General features: G+C 44.7%; 1 protein-coding gene across 1 annotated transcript in view; it reads left to right on the plus strand.

Moving 5' to 3' along the window:
* The window catches only part of LOC120919088 (junction plakoglobin), a 103,550-nt gene that overhangs the window by 41,099 nt on the left and 34,668 nt on the right, over positions 1–27,783 (plus strand). The window contains exon 2 of the mRNA XM_040331087.1: positions 24,462–24,682. Coding sequence (XP_040187021.1) covers positions 24,469–24,682 — 214 coding nt within the window. The 5' untranslated portion in view covers positions 24,462–24,468. The remainder of the gene's footprint in view (positions 1–24,461; positions 24,683–27,783) is intronic.

Consider the following 27,783-nt stretch of genomic DNA (forward strand, 5'->3'; position numbering starts at 1 on the left):
AAGCAAAGTGCTAACCACTAAACCACTGTGTTCCCGCAGAACGTGTGGGTATGGCCCATTGTAGTCACCACCAGGAGCTCTTATGGTAACTCTGAACAGTTGGGAGACCGGGACAGACTGTCACCCTGTAACGGAAGTACTTGAAGAACCTTCATGGCTGAATCTCCAGGAGGTGAAATGCAGATTTACAAAGTTTGGAATGACCTGTCAAAGCTTAGATGACTTTAGCGTAGGGTTTAGTTCTACCGTCGTAGCCTCAAATGCTTGACTTTTAGGCTAGTCCTTTGTAACTCAAATTCAGCAAGTTCCTGTTGGCACCCCACAACTCAACAAACTTCAGCTGGAAAATTGAAGGGTTTGGGTGGGAAATTGTCAACTGAGCAGGAAATGGTAACAGTGTTTGGCTGCGGGTGGGTGGGTGGTGCATGCCATAGGGTCCATTCTTGGGTCAAATATTGACGGACTCGTGAGGAACTGTCTGACATTGGAGTTGCATATGGCAGCCTCCAGACCTGCACAAGGATATGGTCTGGCCAGTATAGGTTTGGATTATTCTTTCTGTAGAGTTTTACTTTATTACGCATAAACCACATTTTTCTGGATTTCATACTTTCGTTCATTTTTCTGTTTATTTGTAACAGCTGAACAAATGTTCCATATTCTGAAGTTGTGTGGGCAAAATAAGCAGAAAAATGTAGCGCAGCCAAAATCTAATGACTGGCGTTCATGACCATACAAGGTTCGACATGTCTTTTCTCACACTCTGGCCTGGGAAAACATTGGCATTTCATGCTTGGTTTACACAGAACGCGTTGGTTTTAGTAACACTTTAGTGATGCCACCTGTGCCTCGGAAACCAATGACTTTCGAATCTAAAATGGTCTTGCTTACTGCGTTAAGCATTATCTACCTCAGTGTTTTTCAACTCCAGTCCTCGAGGTGCCCCAACAGGTTATGTTTTCAGGCCTTCCATTATTTTGCGCTGGTGATTTGATCAGTTTCACTGCCTTAGTTATTACCACAGCTGTTTAATCTGAGGGAAATCCTGAAAACATGACCTGTTGGGGAGCCTTGAGGACTGTAGTTGAGAAACACTGATGTACCTTATTGTTGCAGGCTTCCGTATAGTTGGCGGCACAGATGGTTGTATGCCAGGGACCTACAGACATGAAGCGCTCTGCCATATTTACTTAGGAGTGCCAAGGCTGTGGGGGTACCTGAACCTGGATGTGGGGGAGGGGAGATCTAGCCCCACCCTTACGTTTTTTGCACACTCTTCCACTTTTACAACCATATTAGGTTAACGCCTATTTCGTATTTGTTGCATGTTCCCGTTCACATAGCATGACTAAATTGCAAACTTCCTTTTTTACTAAGGGCAGTTTCACACTGGGGCGTTGAGAGCATCGGCGACAAAGCTTTACGGTAAGCTTTTCAGCCGCTAGCGGGACGCTTTTAACCCCCTGCTAGTAAGCGAAGGAGTCAATACCTCCCATGTAGTACAGCAGTGCTCATTAATTTCAATGGGCAGGGGTGTTTTAGGGGCAGTGTATACACCACTCCTAAACCACCCCAAAGATGCTGTTTGCAGGACTTTTTTTAACGTCCCGCAAGCGCGCACTGCTCCAGTGTGAAAGCACTCTAGAGTGACCGGAGAGGCACTTTGCAGGTGCTCTTTTTAGCGTTAAGCGCCTCAGTGTAAAAGTGGCCTTAATGTGGGAGTAAACTCCCATGCACAAATTTTACCTATAGGTAAGCCTGTAATGAGACTTACCTATAGGTACTATAAATATATCCTAAACGTGCACGAGATATTTGCTGTAGCTGCAACCAGTGACATCACCGGCGCATTCGCTCTGAAGGAATGGCATACTTATGCCTTCAGCTTTCTGTGCCGTAAACAGTGGCTCGCGCACGCGAAGGAGTGATGTTGTGGCTCCGGCCACTCGCAAAGCCAGAGTCCATGAACCCGGAAGGAAAACCACTTTTGGCTGTGACAGTGCGCAGCTGAAGGGCTTTGTTCTAAGGTAAATTTCTCATATATGCTAGTATGCGATGCATACTAGCAGATTGACATTGCCTTGCAGGTTTAAAAAAAATAAGCCAGCGGTGTGCTACAGCTTTAAATTCTACCTTGCTTTCCCCTTTAATGTTAAAGCAGACCTCTGAAACTTGCTCCCTCCATACTTTAAATTGCTGGTTTTAAATGCCTTTTTAGGGGCGCCGACCCTGCGCTTCCACTTTTCTCACCCAGCTACACGAAGCCTCCTAGCATACACACGTCATGTCAGGAAGCTTTAAGGACAATGTTGAACACACTACACATGCGCCACTGCACATCAGGAGGGCCAACTGGAAGAGATAAATGGCTCCTGATGACTCAAGTGCAGTAGATGGCGGCAACAAGACTAGGATTTCATGGCCTTGGGTTACAGAAGGTCAACGTTGGCTTCCACTGGATCTGTGAGTATGTATAAGATGGTAAAAATAATGGGGGGGGGTGGGTGAAGTTGCTTTTCTTTCTACCCCCCCCCCTTTTTTTTTTTTGCGGGGGCTGCCATAATTTGCTCTGTACTGGGATCTCATGGGGTCATGTGTTGGATGCTTTGAAAGTGACAGGTTCACTTTATTCTCCTGATGACTGTACTTGATGCTATCATCCATAACTTATTGCTGATGGCCCTGGAGTACACTGTGTATAATCAGATTTATTAGGTGATATATCATGCTTTATGTACCCATGTCATAGGCAGTGTTTGGCTTTGCGTAATTCCCGTAGATCAATACCTTTCTCTAGAGCTATAATGGTCAGACACATGCCTTTCTTTTTTGCTAATGGGTGTTTGTATTTAATGACCTGATGCCTTTAACTGTCTTCTCACATTATTTCAAATAAATGGCTTTATGGCCCATCCCCCCCATGATCATAATGCAAAGTGTAATTAAGGGTAACCATAGAAATGAGAAGACTGCTCTCCTATCTGGGGGGTAATTTGTGTCCACGAGCACCCCTAGATAAATGAGGCATAGGTAATCAAATCGAGAACACCACATCCCGATATATGAAAAGCAAAAATTTGTGGGATAGGGTAACAAGCCCTGGGATTTTTAGGGTGTCATTCTATGAAAATAGATCCAAAACGATATAGTAAATAAAGAAATTAATACATATAATATTTCATAAAAGGAATACAGAACACTGATGATCTCTCTGATAGTTTGGCGGCTTTGAAGAAAAGCAGCAGCAGAACCTGTTAGGGGATGCCCGACATGTTTCGCTCAAGGAGAGAGCTTCATCAGGAGCAATACAACAGGATAAACTACAAAATAAAGAAAGAACATAATACATAAACATAGGGCATTGTAGATAATGCCACCCCCACAGGCTGTAAAACCTGACCTAACAACTATTTTGAGCCAAGGGGCACTAGAAGCGCTCATAATTCTCTACTCATTCTTCTTGCCTAAAGACGGCCATAGATGGAGCATCTTTCATTCCTGCAACCAAAGAATTCCTCCCATGGAGCCGTTTTCTCCTGGTGGGGTATGTGGGTACATTCAGCCTGACCATACATGGTTTGAATCTCAGCCAGTACCTGCTGAACCGGCCAAGATTTTAACCATTTAATGCTGGCTCAGTCAAGCTGTCGTGTTTAACATCATATCCTGGTCTGACTATGCATTCACATGGGAGTAACGGCCTTTTTTGCAGTCTGCCCATGTAGAGTTCTGCATTTAAAATGATAGTTGTGTTGGTTACCGTAAACCAAAGTTATGCCCGCATGTAGGTGGTCAAATCCTCTTCATTGAAGGTTTTTTATGTGAAGCAAATCTTCCCATGATTCTTCAGATTGGGAACTGTGGGACGTCTCCAACTTGTGTGGTGTTTGGGTTCAGTTCATGGATGTTGAGAGGATCCACCATCCTTTTCAGTGCAGAACTGTTCATCAGTTGCTAATATTTTGTCTATCAAGTCCTTTGAAAGTTATTAAAATACCAATGTCCATTAACATTCATTTTCTCTGTTTTGGATTGTCTTCCATGAGCTTCTAATGCCGTGTACACACGATCGGTTTTCCCATCTGAAAGTCAGATGTGAGCTTTTGGACGGGAATTCCGGCCGTGTGTATGCTCTATCGGACTTTTTCTGTCGGAATTTCCGCCAGCAAATGTTTGAGAGCTGGTTCCCAATGGAAAAAGATTCCTAGCGGAAATACTGTTCGTCTGTATGGAATTCCGACGCGCAAAAAAAAAATGCATGCTCAGAATTGAGCAGAGCCAAACTGCCTATTGAACTTCATTGAACTTCATTGAACTTCATTGAACTTCATTGATCTCGGCTCATCATACATGTTGTACTTCACTGCGTTCTTGACGGGCCGAATTTGGTGTGACTGTGTGTATGCGAGACAAGCTTGTAAACCATCCAAGGTTTTTCCAACGGGCAAGCCGATCGTGTGTATGCGGCATAACTGTGCTATGGTGGCTGGTTTCGGGAAACTGTCTTGGGGGCTTCTTCAGACAGTCCAATGATCACTCTGGATAGAAGATTGCCGGAATTGGAACTGATCCTCCATTTTTTTTTTTTTTTCACCTTTTGGCACCCAAAGTTCTAAATCTATAAAACTTTCACCTGTTTCTGTGAGACTTTACAGCAGACTATAATAAAAAGCTGCAAGCTGTTTGATGCCGGAGGAACTTTAAAGATGTGTCTGAATTGTTATAACCTGAGATTTTCCAGACCCAATCTGCCACCAGGAAATAAAGTTATGATCTTCGGATGCGGCTTAAGGGAAAAAAAAAAGCCTCAAAGACTGATCTTGCGGAGATTGGCATCCATCTTTTATATAGGTAAAAAGGGACAGTATAAAAATAAATCGCCACTAGCTGGTTAGTTCAGGTGAGACTTTTCTGTAAAATGAGCAGTCCTCATGGATATATCACTCACGAGAGATAATTGGTTGTGTATTCCCAAAATTTCACTTGGTCTACCTTTTTTTTTTTTTTTTTTTATTTAAATTACAAAAGCCTTTGGAATACAGTTAACATTAAATATCAAACCGCTTAAAATTGTCATAAAAATATATATTTGACATTTTTTATGCTAATAACTTTGGTGTGGGCGGATTTTTTTCAACCACAGGCTGTGTGCTTAGAATAAGAGGGAAGTGAAGCCACCGCCAATCAAGATGTAATATCCCATCCTCCATTGCGTTTAGCTGGTTAGTGGGCATGGAGGAAGTCGGCTGTCATGTACCACTGTGTAAACGCCAACATGTGTGACTAGTCATATGGGCTGCTCCTATGTGATCAGCATGGTAACTGCAGACTGAGCATGTGCACTAGCTGCCAACGGCTGCTCTGCAGAATCCCCAGCTGCAGTGGGGACATGAACAAAAGGGGAGGGTTAGAGAACGGCAGTATCAACCATGTTTTGCTGGTTGCAGAAAGCAATTGCCATAGTGACTGTCCTGTCTGATGCACGTTTCCCAGGGTGTAGCTCAACATGCAGCTAAACCTTCCTATTCTGCAATAAGCCAGCTCATATTGATTATATGCATCTGTACTTTTTCTTTAGTTTCACCAACCCTGTTTGGTTAAAAGCTGTAATTTTGATGCATTTAACCAAACTGGGTCAGTAAAGCTATTGAGAAACAAAACAGATGCATATAATCAATATATAAAATATAGAGAAATAAGCTAGGCTGTAGATGGCGATAAGTAGTTCTCATCAGCGATCCTGCATTTAGGAGATGCAAGTTTTAGGCCAACATGTGCTCTTATAGCTGGTTCCTTCTTTCAGTCTCGAAGATGGGAGAGTTCCCAGGATGCATCTGTTTCTCTTCCTAAGGCCTCTTTCACACTGGGGCAGGAGCAGTGTCAGCGGTAAAGCGCAGCTAGCGGGACGCTTTTACCCCCTTGCTAGCGGCCGAGAGGATTGCAGAGGTGCTTTGCCGGTGGTATAGCCGCAGTGCCCATTGATTTCAATGGGCAGGCACGGTATACACATTGCTCCTTCACAGCTCCAAAGATGCTACTAGCAGGACTGCTTTTTCAGGTCGCTTTTGCAGGTGCTATTTTTAAAGCGGGAGTTCACCCATAAAAAAAAGTTTTACTCTTAGATTCATGCTCATTTTGTCTAGGGGAATCGCCTAGTTTTAAAATCAAAGCTGTACTTACCGTTTAAGAGAGCGATCTTCGCCGCTTCCGGGTATGGTCTTCGAGACTGGGCGTTCCTATTTTGATTGACAGTCTTCCGACAGGCTTCCGACGGTCAAATCCATCGCGTCACGAGTAGCCGAACGTCGGTGCGGCTCTATACTGCGCCTGCGCACCGACGTTCGGCTACTTTCGGAAAATCGTGACGCGATGGATGCGACTGTCGGAAGCCTGTGAATCAAAATAGGAACGCCCAGTCACGCAGCCCATACCCGGAAGCGGCGTAGAAGATCACTCTCTAAAACGGTAAGTACTGCTTTGATTAAAAAAAAACTAGCCGATTCCCCTAGACAAAATGAGCAGGAATCTAAGGTTAAAATTTTTTTTATTTCCGGGTGAACCTCCACTTTAATGTTATAGCACCTGCAGAGTGACCCAGGGTGAAAGGGGTCTTAGTCTGAAGAATGATGGGAACTTTTGTTAAAGGTAAACCGTTTCTAGTTCCTGCAAAAAAATTGTAAATTTACCACTGGCTCCATCTTGTGGTCAAATCTGATATTGCAGGCACAACTTATGCTGGAGGGCAACAGTGACTGAGCATGAACAGCACGTACTAGAGCATTTATTGATGGTGTTTTTTTTTTAATGTTGTGGGTTTGATGCTTTAAGCCTCTGGTCCTCCACGTGATCGCTACTTCATGAACCCCGTAGCTCCAGTTCTTTTGGTGAAAGCTTTATTGATCCAAAACAAATGATGGTGGCATGGAACTCCATACACTAAGAACCATGGCTTGTGGGCACAGCTGGGAAATCGGGTTCTGGTATTCCCAAGTGAGAACCTTTTTCCATGGCCTTCTTAAAATTGTGTGTCTTGTGGTTATATGGTAACCTTGGCGTGGTTGGTGGCAAATACTCATTATGTGTCTTCATCTTTGCTTACATAAAAACTAGTGAATTCCTTGGTGTATATCAGTGGGAGTACCAATAGGCATGTACTATTGTGCACATAACAAAGACCAATTTATTGTTCTAGCTGTGTATATGCTTTAGACGATGCATGTAAGGGAATATGAGTCATCCCATTTAACTGCCGTGTAGCAAACAAAATAAGATCTCTGCTCTGACCTCCTCTGTCTTTTTCCCGCCTGGCCTGCAAATCCCTGGGATGGAAAGCAAATGTGTCAGTTGGTGCATTATTTAGCACAGCGGAAGAGCAAGTCTGGCAGTGCAGGGTAATGTGCCTGACAAGCGGCTTCCACTCCTGACGTGGAGGAGAGACATCAAAACCCACCACGCTGTTCTGTAGTGACAGCACAGGCAGATATAGGGATATACTAGACTAGGGACTGTGCTACAAATTGCATGGGGCTTCCACGGAGAATGGAAAAGTGGTACTAATATGTATTATATGTAGCAGTGGAAACAAGCCAGTTTATAGCTTGGGCCATGTGACGTAATAATAATTTGTGGCCTTAATCCAGTGTTTCTCAATTCCAGTCCTCAGGCCCCCCCAACAGGTCAGGTTTTCAGGATTTCCATTATTTTGCACAGGTGATTTGATCAGTTTCACTGCCTTAGTAATCACCACAGCCTTTTCATCTGAGGGAAATCCTGAAAACCTGACCTGTTGGGGGGGGGGGGGGGCCTGAGGACTGGAATTGAGAAACACTGCTTTAATCTGATGGATGGCATTTAACAATGAAGAAATGTGGATCTGGCATGTTTTTAATGCATAAAAGAGCATGAAGACTCCATGAAAAATGCCTGTAGCAGCAGTCGGTCCCTCTTCTTAATTTGCCAGCATGCTAAAGACGAGGATCCTTGCGCTGTGAAATCAGTGGTCTCTCTGCAGTGGTCCAACTAACGCTTATTCCTGCCGTTTGGCAAGCTCTTGCTCTGACTCAGAAGGGGGGTGTTGGACTTGTGCATCAAAAGCAAGAGTCCTGTATAGATTGCTGGAAGAGGACAGGCTTTTTTTTTTATTTTTTTTATATTCGAGCTGTGGCTATTTTTTAACCGCTTAAGCCCCGGACCCCTTTTGCCAGACAAAGCCCCTTTGTGTGGCCAAAGACCAGGCCGCTTTTTGTGATTCGGCACTGCATCGCTTTAACTGACAATTGCGTGGTCGTGTGACGTGGCTCCCAAACAAATTTGACTTTTTTTTTTCGCAAATAGAGCTTTCTTATGGTGGTATTTAATCACTTTTTTTATTTATTTCGCGCTATAAACAAAAATAGAGCAACAATTTTGAAAAAATCCTATTTTTTACTTTTTGCTATAATAAAAAAAGTGTGTGTGTGTGGTGCAAATTAACTTTTAATTGATTAATCTTTAATTTTTTTGATCGATTAAAATTCTTTTGATTGGTACTCACCTCTCCGCCAGCTTCAGGGAGTTCTGTCGGGGATCCGGTGACGTCACGGACACGGCGGGGCTTGCCGTGTCCATCTGAAGGGCTCCTTTGCTGTGCCTTCATATCTGCATGCTGGCGGGACCTTACTATCTGCCACACGCAAGGGCTGTTACACTTCCCTCTATCACTTCCCTCTATCAACCTGGGATTCTACAACCATTCACTGGGAGTTGATAGTTCCCTTCACGGGACATCTACATGCCGACGGACTGATGTTTACCTCTCCTCATCTGTATTCAGCAGTGGTATGGTTGTACACATTTTTATACCAGTATCATACTTGGCTCCATGTTTTTATGGCTGCATTTGGTATTACTCGCACCATTTTTACAGTTTATGTAGCTACATTGATTTTATCTCCATTGCAATATTTATTTTGTTACCTACTTGAAGACTATAAAAGTTTAATGCTATTCCCATCAAGCGCTGCCTTTGTGTGCTTTTTGTATCCTGCTATCCATTTTTTCAGTGGTTGGTAGCTGCACTGGGAACCAGCCTGCAAGGAGATCAGCTAAAAGTAGTTGGATCTGTATGTGCGTTATATTTAATCAAAATCAGTCGATTAATCGATTAAAAAACAAACGATTAATCGAACAGAAAAATTTTGATCAGTAACAGCCCTAATATATATATATATATATATATATATATATATATATATATATATATATATATATATATATATATATATATATATATATATATATATATATTCTCATCAGTTATACGCATTCTACATATTTTTAGTAAAAATCGCAATAAGCGTATATTGATTGGTTTGCGCAAAAGTTATACCATCTGCAAAATAGGGGATAGTTTTTATATATTGAAGAAAATTATTTATGCATGCATACATACATGCATACATACACTTTTGACACCATTTTTACAGCTATCGGTGCTAAAAACAAATGCACGGATTACTTTAAAAATGGCAGTGAAGGGGTTAACATGTAGGGGGCGCTAAAGGGGTTAAGTGTGTCCTAGGGAGTGATTCGAACTGTTAGGGGGCAATCCTACGAGTGACACATTATTGATCGCTGTTCCTGATGACAGGGAACAGACGATCAGTGACATGTCACTAGGAACAACGGGGAGATGTTGTGTTTACACCGACGTCTCCCCATTCTTCAGCTCTGTGACCTGATCGCGGGACACCGGCGGACATCGAGTCTGCAGGCACGGTGGCGTGCTGCCACACGGCGGCAGATTAAAGGGGACAGATAGATGGATAGGGATAGATATATCTCCATTTGCCCAGCCGTGCGACGGTTGGCAAGTGGTTAAAAGTAAACTTTGTTTTTGAGTGAGTTTTTTTTTTTTTTATATACAACTTTAATGTCTTCAGCTGATGGGAAGTGAAAGCTCAGTTGGGCTTTAACATTTTACAGGTTAGGCCAGCAGTTGATCTCATCACATATCTATCTTTTTTAAAAAGTTTACTCCAATTTAGCTGCTAATGCTTGGTGTCAGAAAATTGAGCCCCGTGGGAATTGATAGCTTCTGGTCCTTTCTCTGCATTATCTGCAAAGGAATGCATGATTAATATGAGATGTGTATGAACCTGTTATTGATCCTTCACCTCCCCTCTCCTTCCTCACTGATAAACAGCATTCCTGCTTTGTGTGTAATGGGAGGAAGTGGAGGAGGACCTGTCCGCTGCCCCCACCACATCCCCACACTGATTGATTACTTCTGTTTTGGTACACTGGGCTTTGCATTTAAAGGGAACCTGTCACAAAGCCATATGTTTTGCATGGGCTCTTTGCTTGCAAACCTCATCCAGACTTCATAGCGTTCAAGATTGATCCTGAAGAAATGGGCAGTGATAGTGTATTAAAATGTAAAAAAAAAAAATCTCATCACTGCCTAGTTTTTGCAAGTGGGACTTTTCTGGAAATTATCAGCCGTCGATACATCACTCAATAGAGCGGATTGGTTGTGCAAGATCGTGTATTCACAAAATTTCACTTGTCCTAGAAACCTTTTATATTGAGTTGGATTTTGATGGCACCATAGTCCTTCTTTTTTTTTTTTATATATAATATATATATAGTTGGAACCCAATGGCCAGCATGCTGTTTGAGAAGACCTTTAAGACTCTATATGGAAGATCAATGTCCACCCCGTACCCCAAGTTCTTTTGGAAAAAGTATACTCCACTGGGATGACCATGGCTTGTGGGCAAAGCTGGCAATGATTGGTTCTGGCATACTCCACTGGGATGACCATGGCTTGTGGGCAAAGCTGGCAATGATGGGTTCTGGCATAATTTCTCTGGCATACTCCAATGGGTATCATAACATTTTGTATACGCTTTGTGTGGTTTATAGTATACTGTGCCATTGGACTGGTTGGTGCCCTTGTAACTTGCCAAATACTGCATCTTTTTGTTGCCTTTTGTCCGCTTGCATAAAAGCGAGTGATTTACTGGGCATATACCAGTGGTCTCCAAACTTTTGCCTGCTTTTATCTGGCCCTTGGGGCAATTTTTTACCTGACACGAACAAGGGGCCATAACACCTCCCCCCCCCAACACCAATGAATATAAAAAGCCTTTTCTTGCAGTGAAGCTAAACTGGCATGTTCTCGCTTCTTGGGGCTGGTATGAGGCATGGGAGTTACGCTGGCTGCTTCTGTTAGAGGTTTTCGAGAACAGTGTCTGGCCACGTGATTGTCCCATTGACTTTGGCCATCGGTCAGTCTACTTCTTCCAGTGCAATTTTTGTTTTACAATTCTTTTTAGGGTTTTCAAAGTTCAAAAACCAATACGCAGAAGTGCAATGTGGCTACATCATTTGGCACTGAAACGTTACAACTAGCCCAGGCTATCACAAGACTATTCAAAGTTCTTCACTAGCCAAGGGCAAGTCCAGAGAGTAGACGAACTCCATAACATTGTCACAGTTCAGATCAGTAGGGCAAGTATTGCCTATAGGTTTGTACACCCCTAGGGAAGAAAAAGGGTGGGGGGTGGTAGAGGGGGAAGAAAAAGGGTGGGGGTTGGTAGAGGGGAAGGGCTCTAACTCCCAGGACAGGGGAGGTGGAAACCAGAAAATGGAAGGGAAGCGGCATCAGAAGACCACCAACTGACCAAAGATGGCCTAAAGGATGAAAAGAACGGAGAGGCGGGAGCCAGGAGTAGAAGCGGAAAGGGGAGCACCAGGAGGAAAAGGGCACTTGCCTGGGGAAAAGAGGGAAAACGGGAGGAAAAAGACTTTCCTGATCAAGAGGAGTAAACCAGGCGGAAAGGGGCACTTGCCTCGGGCAGGAAGAAAAGAGAAGCAGAAAAGGGGACTTGGCTGGGGAGAAGGAAGGAAAGTGTCCTGTGCAATGCATCGTACTGTCACGGGGTGGACTATGCTAATAGTCATTGATATAGCATGGCTTCTAATTCCATTTTGAAAGCCAAAAATGTTTGTTTCGGAGCTTACAAAGCTCGAGTGGCTGAGCTGGAGTCTGCATGCTGCTTTGATTAAAGAATAAAAAAAATGTAATTCCTATTTATAGAATGCTTCACAGTTCGTGCCAGGTCCTCGAACGATAGAGCAGGGCCTGTTGAATGAAGAGATGTGGACAAGTCAAGTGATGCCTTCCTAATTTTGGGCCTAGTCATGTGCCTACGCCAGCTTAACTGCTCCATGGATTTAGAGAGGACGGATAAACGGAGATTGTCCAGCTCACAGGGAGCAACTATTGCGTAGTCCAATGTCTGCCTCCATTCTAATTACAATAAGGTCAAAACTGTTCTTTGCAGGTTTCGTCAACATGAAGTGCACAGTACCAATAGGGAGTCAGCTGCTGTAATGTCACGTCTTAAATGACAGACCTGTTAGGACTCATTCACATTTTCATGTTTGGGTATCAAACGGTACAAACACATGTTGCCCAGTGGCAAACGGTTGAAAAGAGGCCTGTGTGCAAGACCCAGGTTTTAGCTACTGGCCAAGCAAAAAGAGCAAAGATGGCCATACACTATTAGCATTTTGGTCAATTTCTGATGAATCTGCTGATAATTACATCCTTGGCTGGCCCTGTTGCAACTTGTCTGCCCCATATTTTTCAATCAAAGTAGCCGGACAGAAAGCGTCAGCCACAATGGCTCCATCCAATCGGATGAAGCTTCTACTGGGGCATTCTGACAACCACTGGTGCCGGCTGACGGTACAGTAGCCGCAGCGGGAGATTTGTCTGTCCATGCTGTATAGCCTGGATGGAAGAATCTGACCCATATTCAGTAAAAATGGGTTCCCAAGTCTTGGAGGTTCTTGTGTATGGCTGAACTTGCATTGCACAGACATCGCATGTGATCAGCACAGCAGTGCGGGTGCGCATCACATGCAATGTCTGTCTGCTACAGTGTGAACATACTTGCTAGAACTTTCAGAAGTATCAATTCTCTAATTCCCTAGCAAAGCTACTCCATCCTTGGACATCATAGCCCTCTCTTCTGGTAATGTCTAATGACTGTGCTGTCCCAGCTCTTCTGCTCCTTCTGCAGGAGATGCATAAAAGGTTACATGGCGAGTTGAAGGGTGAAGAGGAAAGGTGAGGGTCTTGCATGGAAAAAAAAAAAACGGATCACCTACCTGCCTGGGACAATCAGATCTGAGGCCAACCTCAGAGTGCCCTAGGAGATGCTTGCTATCCCTCACCCAACCCCCCCCCCCCCCTTCATCCCTTTCCTCTTTCATTTTTTCCTACTAACGATGGGCTCTGCACGTGTTCGCATAGAACACGCGCAGAGCCCGCCAGGAAGTGTGCACGGCTCTGCGATAATAACAGCCAGGGAGACATTTCACGATCCCCGCAGCCGAGCATCGGGACAATGTCTCCCTGGCTGTGATTAGCACAGCACCGCGCACACTTCCTGGCGGGCTCTGCATGTGTTCTATGCTAACACGCCAGAGCTCATCCTTACTTCCTAGAGTTGTTTAGGCAAACACAGACCAGCTACCGTGATCGATTCATGGCCGAGATGATTTATCTTGGACGAGAGCGCCCAACGGTCATGCAGCTCCCCTTTGGCGGCTGCATCCTCTACTCAATTATAGGTACCAAAATGGCATTATAGCGGATCTTTAGCAACCACTGGTGTACGTCACTAATATTATGTACTTTTCTATATTTGTATGGTTTTAGATCTCTACGGTTTATAATCTTAATACAATTGATTGGAAAAGCAAAGTTTATTTTGAAATGCAAAGGGTAGCACGATCAGATATATTTTTCAGATGGACCTCTACAAAAACTCTGCGAGAGCCTATAGGCACGCAGATGTGAACGAAAATGTGTTTTTATAATTGATGACAGTCTCCAATTCAAAAGCTTTTTTTCGAATATCTGGGGTTTCACAAAACACCTGGCCACCAGGTCATTCATTCAAGCAAAAAATCTAATGGTATGTGCGCATTTACACGTTAACCTGTAAAATCATTCCTTGTGTAGACTTCTAAAAGCCGCCATCTTGGATGTGATGTCAGTAGCAGTCATGCAAGACCCTCACCTTTTTTTTTAATCCTCCGCTGTATTTGACCGTTGCCCACTTCCAGGAGACAGGGCCGTGGCGTAGTCTCTCGGAAGTTTGGCCCTCTCCTCCTTTCTCTGCTGCAGGACCAATTGAAAAGTGCAGCTTGCTTTGCGCGTGCTCAGTAGGGAATGCTCAGTTCCCTTACCAGGAATGGCAGTGGCTGCACCCAATGGCCAATCTGAAGATTGGCTGGGGTGCTGACATTGCGGGCTCCCTGGACAGGTAAGTGCCGGTTCACACTACAGCGACTTGGGATCCAACTTGTTTCGCCCCCAAGTTGTGCGACATGAAGAATTCCATTGAAGTGAATGGGAGCCGTCTTAATGCACACTACTGAAGTCGCTCCGACTTCAGAAAAGGTTCCTGTATTACTTCTAGGCAACTTGTACCCATTGATTTCAATGGAAGTCGCCTCCAAGTCGGATCAATGTCTTAACTGATGCAACTTTACAGGAAGAGAAAATGTTTTTCTCGGGAAAACCCCTCGCTCCCACAGAGCTGATGATTGATTATTTGATTGGGCACTGGCAAAGTCGCCTGTCCTGGAGGCAACTTGAAGTCGCGTTGCCCCTGTGTGAACCGGCACGGAGTGTCCAGTATTTGTAGCTGCTGACTTTTAATTGTTCGTGGGAGGGATTTGCCACTAATTTAAGAGGTCAAAAGATGGCACTGGGGGGTTTCCAAGATCGTTATTCTGGCTGCTGCAAAGATGAAAGATATTGGGTGTTGGGTAGGTGCATCTCAAAATAAACTCTTTTTATTATAATTTTTATATATACTATCCCTTCTGACAGGCGCTTATGTCAGCAGAACAGGTGTCTGTCTCCATTGTACCACCATGATTGTGGAGACTAGATAAAGCTGCCCCTTTTTTTTATCCTGGCCTCCAGCCTACCCGCTTTTTCCTGCCAATGTCAGATTGTCCCTGTAGGACAAAGCAGCGCGGCGGCTCTGTTCAATAACGCAATGTTTACACACACTTCTCATTGTGTGGCTGAGCAGCCCATTGAGTTTTGTCTTTATCAGCCTGTCCCATGGGGTGCTGGAGATGGATCAGAGGCGGATGAGAGCCATGTAACTCCACACTGCTCCATCCCATCTCCTCCCTGTAGCTCATGTTCTAGGTAAACCAGCTCGGTGGCTTCTCTCCCCCACCCAGGAACTCCAGAGGAAGCGGTGACAGCCTGACATTCCACACCAGGGTGTGCCTGGTCTCTGACAAGCAGCTGGCTTTGTCTCTGCTTGTTTATTGTCTCTATTTTCTTCCCCCTCCCCAGTGCATTTGGCAGTGTCTCCAAACAGGCCGTGTCCCTCCACCACTCCCTTCCCAGTTTTTCTGAAAGTCGTATGACCGCCTGCCATCTTTTTACAAGCGTGTTTGTTTCCCTTGCAAAGTGGTGATATCGATTAACGTATACTGTAGAAGTTAATTGTTTCACTTTTCTTTTCTTGTTCTCATCCACTAAATGTATAGAATGCAAATGTTGTGAACATGCTTTGAGGCCTGCACGTGCATGCAATAGCGTGCTTTGAGGCCTGCGCGTGCATGCAATAGCGTGCTTTGAGGCCTGCGCGTGCATGCAATAGCGTGCTTTGAGGCCTGCGCGTGCATGCAATAGCGTGCTTTGAGGCCTGCGCGTGCATGCAATAGCGTGCTTTGAGGCCTGCGCGTGCATGCAATAGCGTGATTTGAGGCCTGCACGTGCATGCAATAGCGTGATTTGAGGCCTGCACGTGCATGCAATAGCGTGCTTTGAGTCTTGCCCATAAAAGGCCACAGTTCATGTTTGCCTGTCTTTCCCGATCTCCCTCATTTCTACGATTTTTTTTTTTTCCTCCCACAAAGCTTTGTATTTTATACGGACTTTTAAAGGGGAGATTCACCCTAAAAACGACTTTCTAGTATTACAATGGCCCCCCACATTACAATATAATTATGCCTATTATGTCTTTTTTTATGCTGTACATACCTTGGTACAGCTAATTCACCCGTGGCTTCCGTGTTGCGAGTCCCGCGGGAGTGGGCGTTCCTAACTTGCTGGTGATTGACGTGATGACCAAAAACGAGCTCCCCCCCCCCCCGTCGCGTAAGCTGCGTCACGATAGCCGAAAGGAGCCGAACGGCGGTGCGCAGTATAGCACCGACTTGCCGTTCGGCTCCTTTCGCCAATCGTGACGCAGCTTACGCAATGGGGGAGCTCGTTTTTGGTCATCACGTCAATCACCAGCAAGTTAGGAACGCCCACTCCCGTGGGACTCGCAACCCGGAAGCCACGGGTGAATTAGCTGTACTAAGGTATGTACAGCATAAAAAAAAAACATAGGCATAATTGTATTGTAATGTGGGGGGCCATTGTAATACTAGAAAGTCGTTTTTAGGGTGAACCTCCCCTTTAAGTCATTTGAACCTACTCCTTTTTAAAGTGTTTATTTCCCGATCAGCTGGCGTGACGTCTCCATGGCGCATGCACACACCGCATGAGGCATTTTTCGACGGGAGATACCATTTGACGGGCAGATATAAAAGCTATGCAAACAGTTGTCAGATTGAGCCTCGCTGTTGCAGGGTGGGTTTTGTCTGTGTTACAACCCGCCCTTAGACACAGGCAAAACTCACTATTCAACATGGCGAACCCACCCTGCACCACAGACAAAATCTGACCTTGAGCACACTGTAAACCCGCCTTGCAACAGCGAGGCACAATCGGACAATCCCTCCGCTGTTTCCTTGGCTTTAAATTCTGCCTGTCAAATGGTACCTACCATCGAAAAATGTCTCTTGCAGTGTGCTATGGTGACGTCACGCCAGCTGATCAGGCAATCAGCTGGAGTGGCCTTCCGTACTGCGCATGTGCTGTGCACTTTTCAATGGATGGCGCTGTTCGATAGAACACAAGACAGATCAGAGAGATACTCTGTGCAGGTGCTGACCAACCGGATCTGTCCTGGAAGCGTTTAACAGAGGAGAGGGAGAAAAGTGGAATTTCAATTCTTTGTACTGCTACATGGGCTGTGTTGGCACTGACGGCTCATTACCCAGTGAAGTACAGTGGATGCTGAGGAAGGGGGTACAGTGTTCACTTTTTTTTTTTCTCTGAAAAGGTGAATTGACACTGCATTTAATTATCCTGATGGCCACAAGATCTTGTGCTGCTAAACACATGTAAATGATGTGCCAACATCTACAGGCGTGGACCCTGTTGGCCACTGTCATCTGTAGTCGGTGCACCTCTGCTACCACTAATTGCATACTATATTGTTTACACATCGGCCATGAATGACCCATTCATGCAACAGCACATATGCAAAATAACCCACAGTGCCGTGGTAGAGTGGTTAGCACTTCTGCCTTGTAGCACTACCTGCATGGGATTTGTATGTCCTTTTTTATTGGTAAAAATGTAAGCTGGGTGTTTTTTGGGGCCCCTTCTCACTTGTGCACTGCGGCAAAGCATCTGTTCAATGTGGGGCGCTGCTAATTGTTGGTAGTTAGTGGAGGGTCATCGTTTCTTGGAGGGCCAGTGAGATGATCGGAGGGGCCCTTTTGTGACCACCTATGACTGTGGAAGGTGATCAGTAAACCGTTGTGGCGCTATACTCTTCATATGTAGAAAATGAAATGGCGCCTGATGAGCTCCTGAAAACTGCTTCCCATTTATTTCAATGAATGCTTTCACACTGGGGCAAGGCAGTGAAAAGTTCTGCAAGCAGCATGTTTGGAGCGCTTAAAGCATCTCAAACACCCCTGGTCAATTAATGTTGGCCAATCGTCTTGTTTTCCCATGTTAATGCCAGCACTGGGTCTCTAAAAACAAGAAATCCACATAATTTTCCTTTGCGGTAGTTGTCTTGTTGGTTCAATGGCTTTTTAGTAATCCAAGTCACCAAGTATGCTTTGCCGATCATTTCTAATGCATGTCCTTCAACTATGGAGTTGGGACTGCAGATAATCCTGAGGTGCTGTGAAGTGGCCTCTGCAGCTTAAAGGGGAGGTTCACCCTAAAAACGACTTTCTATTATTACATTGGCCCCCCACATTACAAAACAATTATGCCTATTATGTTTTTTTGTATGCTGTACATACCTTGGTACAGCTAATTCACCCGTGGCTTCCGGGTTGCGAGTCCCGCGGGAGTGGGCGTTCCTAACATGCTGGTGATTGACGTGACGACAAAAAACAAGCTCCCCCGTCGCGTAAGCTGCGTCACGATTGGCGAAAGGAGCCGAACGGCGAGTCGGCGCTAAACTGCGCCTGCGCACCGCCGTTCGGCTCCTTTCGGCAATCGTGACGCAGCTTACGCGACGGGGGGGAAATCGTTTTTGGTCATCACGTCAATCACCAGCATGTTAGGAACGCCCACTCCCGCGGGACTCGCAACCCGAAAGCCACGGGTGAATTAGCTGTACCAAGGTATGTACAGCATACAAAAAAACATAATAGGCATAATTGTATTGTAATGTGGGGGGCCAATGTAATACTAGAAAGTCGTTTTTGGGGTGAACCTCCCCTTTAACCACTTCAGTACCGTGGGTGTTTTTCAGATTTGGTGTTTACAAGACTAGAACATATTTTTTTGCTAGAAAATTACTTAAAACCCCCAAACATTATATATTTTTTTTCTAACACCCTAGAGAATAAAATGGCGATCATTGCAATACTTTTTGTCACACCATATTTGCGCAGCTGTCTTGCAAGCGCACTTTTTTTGGAAAAATTCACTTTTAATAAAAAAATAAGACCTGCAATAAATTTGGCCCAATTTTTTTTTATATATTGTGAAAGATAATGTTACGCCGAGTAAAATGATACCCAACATGTCACACTTAAAAATTGCGCCCGCTTGTGGCATGGCGTCAAACTTTTACCCTTAAAAATCTCGATAGGCGACCTATAAAAAATTCTATAGGTTGCATTTTTTGAGCTACAGAGGAGGTCTAGGGCAGGGATATGCAATTAGCGGACCTCCAGCCTTTGCAAAACTACAAGTCCCATCATGCTTCTGTCTCTGGGTGTCATGCTTTTGGCTGTCAGTCATTCCTATGCCTCATGGGACTTGTAGTTCTGCAACAGCTGGAGGTCCGCTAATTGCATATCCCTGGTCTAGGGCTATAATTATTGCTCTCGCTCCAACGATCGCGGCGATACCTCACTTGTGTGGTTTGAACACCGTTTTCATATGCGGACGCTACTCACGTATGCGTTCGCTTCTGCGCGCGAGCTCGTCAGGGCGCTTTAAATTATTTAATTTTTTTTTTTTTTTTTTTACACTGGGGAAAAAAAAAAAATTGATCACTTTTATTCCTATTACAAGGAATGTAAACATACCTTGTAATAGAAAAAAGCATGACAGGTCCTCTTAAATATGAGATCTGGGGTCAAAAACTTTAATGCAAAAAAAATGGAAATTTTGTCATTTGAAAAAAATGACGACAAAAAAATTTTGTCTTTAAGACGCATGGGCGGGACTGACGTTTTGACGTCACTTCCGCCCAGCAATGCTATGGGGGCGGGTGGGGGCCATCTTGCCCTCACTCGCATCCCCACACAGCATGTGAAAGGACCCGATCGCCTCCGCCGCGGCAGAGGGGCCCCCTCTCCCGCCGCCGATAACGGTGATCTTGCGGCGAATCCGCCGCGGAGACCACCGTTTTCTTTTACAAGACCGCTCACACTAAAGATGGATATCTCGGTTGTGGCAGCAGCTGCTGCCGTTACCGAGATATCCATCTTTAAAGTGCCGCCGTATATAGTCCTAAGGCGGTCGGGAAGTGGTTAGACATGTATTTGCAAACTAAACCCGTGTTTTTAATGCAAACTGTTAGACAAGATAGTTTGGTTGCAGACTGGTCGGTAATTTGAGCTGGGAATTTTCTTTGGTTTTGTTTGACGTGTCGCCCTTCCATGTGCTCCTTGCTGCAAGGCCAGTTAAAGGTGGACATTTGTGTGGATCAAGAATATATATGTCTGAAGGTTCTCCTTTTTATTTTTTATTTATTTTATCCAGGTCATAGTAGCTGCTCGCATTCAACCAGACTTGTTCTGAAGATGTGTAGCGTACCAAGCCAGGAGGATCTCCAAGCATTTATGTATTCACGGGTAGCGCCGACACCTTGATCCATTCACCATGGAAAGCCAGATGTTGTCCAATCTTCAACATATAATGTGGTTGTACACCTCAAATATGAACAAAGAATATCCCTCTATATAGTGTACTTGTCTCAATCTGGAGCAGTAAGTGCCATTTCTGTCCCCTGCCTCATTCCTCTGTCGCAGTGGTCATCAACCTTGTCCTGCAGGGCCCACTAACAGGCCAGGTTTGCAAGATAACTGAAATGCATCACAGGTGATATTTGCTCCTCAGTGATTGCAGTATTCTAGTCTGCATCTCCCCAAGGTAATACATAAAACCTGGCCTGTTAGTGGGCCCTGCAGGACAGGGTTGATGACCACTGCTCTATCGGAATGAATCGCTTCTGACACCAAGAAAAAAAATGGTGACGCAGAGGGATCTCTTGCTGATGGACAGCCTCAGCTCTGTTCCTGTGTGTTGTGTGAAGGGGAATGTGTCCCTTCCCTCCAGTCGGCTCTCACTGATGTATCTTCAGCTCTCTGTCCCCTGAGAGATCCGGTGTAAATTCTGCACTTTGAATGGATGTAGGGGGAAAGAACGCTGTAGATAAACATGTACAACTTATGTAGGAGGATGAGTTTCATCTGTATCGCCTGAGGCCAATCACTTCACTGGGTATAGGTAAGGGCTTACAACAGGGGTCAAGTCCTGGGGAAAAAGTGTGGGAACTCCCATCCAAGATCCACTCCCCCACCAAAAAAAAATGATACGCTCATATGCATAATTACTACACCGCATGTTTTTTTTTTCCGATCCACTGTACCTCCGTAATCCTTTGTTACTGGCTGCTTCCTGTATATGGATTCATCGGGTAGTGTGCGAGTATTCCGTCACTTCCTTGATGCCGCAATGTCTCCTGGGAGCATTTGTCATTGTTCCCAGGAGACATTGCGGAGGCGAGTTATCGCGGGATTTAGAAAGAAGCAAGTTCATAAAGCGGCCAGTAACATAAAGGATTACTAAGGTTCGCCTGCCCCTGACAGTGACTCGAGCTGGGCATCGCCGCTTAGTGAAGGATTGGCTCGGGCGGCTCGGCTGCTCTAGTCCTGCAAAGGGAACTGCGTTCCTGCTGTGAAAAAAGTGCAGGAACTCCGTTCCCACGCGTTCCCGCAGGACTTGAGCCCTGGCTTACAACCACTTTAGCAACTCTACCCCGTCATTTTGACAATTCACATTACCTTAATGTAATTCAAAAGATTAACGTATGTGAAGCCTTTTTAACAAGGATGAGGATTATGTAACTAGCGCAGGGTGGTTCCACAAATTCCACCCCTCCCATCCAGTTCTTGAATAACTTCCACCTTTCCGTAGTGACTGGATTAGGGTGGGTCTACCTGTTTGGATATGAATGCTGGGGATCGTCTGATAAACCGAAGAAGATAACAGATTGAGTATGACGATCAGGAATTATGATTTACCGACGGCATGCTTGTTCAAGGGCATTTACTCTAAGTTCTGAAGCAATGAAAACCAGAGAACGAGCATTTTCAAGAAATTCAGCAACACAAGGCCTAATTGTTGGCACAGGTTCTCTTTTTAAAGGGGTTGTAAAGGTAAATGTTTTTTCACCTTTAATGCATCCTATGCATTGGGTGGAAAAAACATCCGACTGTACCGCCCCCCCCCCCCCCCCGAACCCCCGTTTTACCTCACCCCTCGAAAGTCCCGCGCACGTACTTGTGATCTTCGGTTCCCAGCCTGACCGTTGATTGGCTAGGCAGGACGGATTGATAGCAGCGCAGCCATTGGCTGGCGCTGCTGTCAATCGCATGCGATGACGCAACGCGCCGGGGGCGGGGCCGAGTGCAGTCGGCGGCTATGCCCACCTCTGTATCACGGGAGCGCGCCCGCAAAAGCTTTCCACCATGCTCGCATGAAGGTGGAAAGCTTTTGCGAGGAGGAGCTGAGACAGCCGCCGAGGGACCCCAGAAGACCGGATTCGGGGACACTCTGTGCAAAATGAGCTGCACAGTGGAGGTAAGTATAACATGTTTGTTATTTAAAAAAAAAAAAAATCTGCCTTTAGTGTCCCTTTAAGCCCCCTTTCTTTATAATTAACATTGACCCATCCATAATTCTGGTATAGTGATGGTCGTAAAGTTGGAACGACCAACCACCATCTGACGCCTGTGACCAGCTTTATTGCGCTGTGTGAAATCTTGACTCAAAGCATTTTCCTAATCGCAGATCCCCAGCTTTAGTCTGTACAGATCAATATCCCGCATCCCCTGTTCACGCCATCCATGGCACGTCAATGCATGCTTGGCTTTGCGGAAAAGCTTAACATGTCTTTTCGCCTCCTATTGAAGAGTTCCGAAGACGAGCTTACCAGCTGCCCCGTACCTGCCAGAGTCGCCCTTCAATACAGATCGTTTCCTGTTTAATCATTCGATACCAGCTGCCTCCTGCATAAAACATTTCCACTACAAGCGGCAGCTGGAAATAGCTTGTGGCTCTTGTGTTTTTTGCTCTCTAAAAACAGCTGAACGTTTCCCAAATAACAGATTTCCCTGGAAAATGGGAGATTTCGCTAGACTAGTTGTAGTGGGATTGGGATCAAATTGACGTTCGCTTTCAACTGCAGTGACAGGAGAACTTGAAGCTGGATTGAAATGTATTTTCTTGAATGCATTTCTAACCATTTTCATTCAGAAAAATACTTTTTTTTTTTTTTCTTATTAATCTTGGGAGCCTGTAAAGCATTGTACCCGTGATCAGATCATGGGTGCACTATCCGGCTCTTGCAGACTGGTCAGTATAGCTGTATGCCCTTACTTACAAAACGGTCAGGACGTTGCTAATGTCCACAAGAAAAATCGACTACAAGAGCGTTCACCAGCACCCTTGCAGTCCTTTTGAAAGCTACAAGCCGTCGGCCACAATGACTGAATGTAGTTGTAGTTCATTCACTGAATTCTTTTTTAATTATGACAGCAGGTGCAGGGAAACTGTCCTCCACTGTCACAAGGAGGTGGAATCGGGGGAGGGTCTGCGGTGGTGGATACTTAACATATTACCTGACTACAGGTATAACATGGAGAGATTGACTTATCTGTACTTAATGCAAGCAGTACAAGCCCCTGAATATGACTTTGTCTAACGTCTGCTCTGTACAAGCACCTGAATATGACTTTGTCTAACCATGTCTGCTCTGTACAAGCACCTGAATATGACTTTGTCTAACCATGTCTGCTCTGTACAAGCACCTGAATATGACTTTGTCTAACCATGTCTGCTCTGTACAAGCACCTGAATATGACTTTGTCTAACCATGTCTGCTCTGTACAAGCACCTGAATATGACTTTGTCTAACCATGTCTGCTCTGTACAAGCACCTGAATATGACTTTGTCTAACCATGTCTGCTCTGTACAAGCACCTGAATATGACTTTGTCTAACGTCTGCTTTACAGGGACAGCAAGAGGCTGATAGAGGAAAAAGCAGTACAATCTGCCAGCCAGGGCAGTGCTCATATGCCAACAATGAACATATGAATAGGAAAGAGCTACTTCTCCTTTCACTGTCTAGTCAGACTAGGGGGAAGAACAAGACCTGTAAGTGTTGCATAACTGCAGCAGAGAAAGGTTGGGTCTCCAGACAGCGCTGTGCTGTGTTTTAGAGATATTAATTTCTTAGAAATGGATAAACAGGTTCAAGACCCTTGGCAGATAAAATTATGCAGATTTGATGTTTTGGTCATGTTTTGAGGAGTAATAGAACTTTTTTATTTTTTATTTTAATGCATCTTTGAGACCAACTGCAGTCTCTACCACAATTCCCAGTTTTATGTCAAACTGCCAAAGCCATTACAGGGCTAAATAATGGTGTCGCGCTTGCCTAATGGGTTTTCCATAATGGAGAATAAACAGTGGGGGAATAGCGCTGTGAGACGCGCAGAGATGCTGTAATAAATAACGTTTTGATGAGACTTTGTACGGAGTATGAGGTTTAGGTTGTTGGTATTGCTGATCTGCTGCTTTTTTTGGTCAGTGTGGTTTCTGCAGAACGGTACAATCCTTGTTAGAACTGATCATATATGAACTTTTGTGCACCATCTCTCATGGTGAATCATTTTGCATCTACTAGTAGAAGTAAATGAGATAACCAGGTGACTCTGTTTACGCATGCTTCTACATCCCGCATGGTAACGTGCCCTGGAACTAGCACCCTTCCCTGTGCCAGGTAACAACTGCCCTTCAGAGTCTGATCTTGGTTTCTTTTTCCACAGAAGCAGCATGGAGATGATGGACACAATGGAGAGGCCTATTAAGGTCACAGAATGGCAGAAGACATACACCTACGATTCCGGCATTAATTCAGGGATGAACACCTCGGCACCATCTGTGACCGGCAAGACCATGCTAATGGATGATGATGATCTGGGAGGCTATTCCCAGTACACAACAGTGAAAACTACTACATACTCACAACCACAAGTACAAGCATCGGGTATGTTGAAAATATTGATGTAGCACGTACCTACAATGTTCCTATCTTCCATGATATGGCGGGAGGCTGGTTTTCCCCCCCCCCCATCTCAGAGTAGCACTCTTGCACTGGCCTATCCATCTTGGAGAGAGCTGTCACACTGGGTAGTAGGGGGCATCACGACCACCTTGTCCACGCAGGGAAAAGCGATGGTGCCACCTTTTTTTTTATGGTGCACTCCTCACTCATCTTAAATCGACGTGCCTTTTCATAGACTTGCCTCCATTTTCCGGTTGCTGCCACTGTGCACTGTTTTAAATCTGTGCAGCCTAAAAGGCACCAGATAGAGCCTAGTGCTCTTGGTCATCAGCACTCGGTAACAGGCCTGGTCAGGCGCAGCCCCCTCCTAACTTTCTGCAGTCAGTCTGGTGTTAAGACGCTTGTGATGAGGGGGTGTGACTGGTTCTTGTCTATTCCAGCAAAGGGCACTGGCGCAGGAATGCAGAAACCCCAAATGGTAATATACATGGTACAGGACTCTACAGGGGTAAAAGGTTTAGAACTTCAATTTTGCTTTTAAGCGTAGAAGTATTTTAAAGACCTACATTGCGAATGGAAAAAAAAAATAAAACTGCTGGATAACTACAAAAGTGTGGTGTCTTTAGGCCAGCAGTAGTTTAAAGTGGAAGTCCAGTTAAAATCTAACTAAGCTTAAAGCCAGACATAGCTGGGCTGAAGTTCGGCAGGGACCATCTACCGGCGCAGGCGGGGCAGCCTGTGACCATCGCCTCAAATTACATTTAGCGATGTCGGTCTGGAGCTGCATTTGAGGCCCCTAAATCAAAAAAGCGAACCACCACTCGCTTATGCAGTTTCTGCGCTATGCCCTGGTATGGTATTTAGACAATATAAGAAACTCGAGGCATTACTTTTGCCTCTAGTTTGGTGCCCATGGTGTGCCATTATGCCTCTTATACTTTTTAGAAAAAGGGACGGGCAGATGGCACATACCCTACAAGGCCATTGTTTCCCTAGTGTGTACACACAGCGTGTCTCATCCATGTGAATTTCCAGAGGGGGACTGTAACATTTCCTTTAACTGCAGCTGGCACCAGCCGCTTTAGCGTGGCAGCAATCCTGACCTTGGGCAGCGGAATAAAGACCTCATTGTAACTCGCCACTTGTCTTTAGCATATTTAAGCAACCTCTTTAAAAGCTGCTCTAGGCTTTATGGCAAGTTCCCATGATGCAAGCCCGCACTGTAGGGAAGAATTGATTTTAAGAAGAACTCCGGTTAAAGTAAAGTCAGGATGTGACTGCAAAATGAGGAGCTGTTGAAATTACTACAATACAAATGATATCTCCTATATGACCTCTATGCTTGTAAGGGGAGAGCCACTAATAAGCAAGTCTGCGTCTTCTCTCCAATATGTGACTGACAATTGCCCTACCTTTCGAATGGTAAACTTTTATGTATTTCTCCAATTTTTTTTTTTTTTTTTTTAGCACCGCCCTATCGCACAGACCTTTTTGCAGGGTATAAAATTAGACTTTAATCTGCTGTGGACTTTTTGGGCTTGTTTTGTATCCTACCCTCTCCATCTGTATTGTTTTAACCTATTGGGTAGATTAGAAATCTTGATCAATGGGTTTTTATCCCTCTTAGATTTACCGGTGTCCCTTTCCTTCTCTCCTCATCTTAAAAAAAGGGAAACTTGGTGGCGTATGTTCAAGCCAAGAAGAGCTGTGCAATCTTAGTCCACCAACCTGTAAGGTGTTCTTGGGTCATCCAGAGTACAGACCACCATGAGGCAGTAGCAATCGGAATAGGTTTTATTGCCTGTAGGGCAGTGGTTGTCAACCTATGAGCTAAAGGAGGCCTCAAATGTGGCCCCTGACACCACCAAAGGGCAACGCATAATGTTCAATATATATGTAATGCTTGAGAGGACTGTCAAACTGCACATCTAAGGTGTGTTTTGTGTAAAAAAAACAAAAAAAAGTCTGATCGGGCGGACCTGTTTGGACCTTCCATTCTCCTCCTGGAGCGGCAGGTTTAAATGGACATGTGACCATTTGCACCCACCAACATCCAATCTGCTGAAGGCATTCCCCTTTTAATATAGCGGATCAGTTTACATCCAATTCTTCACATAGAGAGTGGGCTATGTCGCTCTGCATAAGCGGAACAGACACGTAGCAGCCACCCGCTTGCTCAGCAGGGATCGGCCAGGGGTTTCCTCGCTGAACAGGTGGACTCCAACAAAGCCTGCCCCTTGTGGAAGGGGCCTTTATAGAGGGAATTATGATTTGGGCTGGGGATATGATGTAGAAGACCATATGAAACTGGGAATATGTCACATGCCTGATGTTGTAAAGCGCTGCACAAACTGTTGGCGCTATATAAATCCTGTAGTAGTAATAATAATAATAATAATAATAATAATGAGGCTAGTAGAGATCTATGGCGTTACCCGAATCAATGTTCCCACTACAGCGTGCTGAGGTCCGAACATCCTATACCAAAGGGCCACAGGTTGGGCACAAGGGCTGTAGGCCATTGGTGAACCCAACCAAGGTTGTCTCCTTATTAATCCACAGATTGAAATCTCATATCCTACGGCACTTTGATGGAATGCTTATTGGGTGAGATGTAGACTGATTATTGGTGAGGAATTTACAAATCTAAATATATATCTGAAACCTCAGGATTGCTTTTAATCAAAGTTTTTCAAAAATTAAATTTCTGAAATTTAAATGTACAATATTAAAGTTACTGGAAGATCCATTATAATGGGGAAAAGGAACAAAAATACGTTGATCTAGTGACATAACTTTAATGTCTACAGAGTGCACAAACCGTGTTTAATTGAGAGTAGAGATTGGATACAGATCAGACAAAGTGGAAATCTCCATTATAGGGTTACATAACTAACTACGGGCAGGCTTGACTGTTTCAAACCTACAACCGCAATGCCTTTATACCTTGTGACAAGCGTTGAACGAAGCTAATGAAATAAATGAGCCTGGCCAGAATCACTATAGGAGCAATTAACCAACCCACAGGGTTTGCGCTTAGCAGCCACTGCACTGCGGGGAGAATGTTAATGGACTATATTCGG

This window comes from Rana temporaria, chromosome 12, assembly GCF_905171775.1.
Source record: "Rana temporaria chromosome 12, aRanTem1.1, whole genome shotgun sequence".
Taxonomy (NCBI): Eukaryota; Metazoa; Chordata; class Amphibia; order Anura; family Ranidae; genus Rana; species Rana temporaria.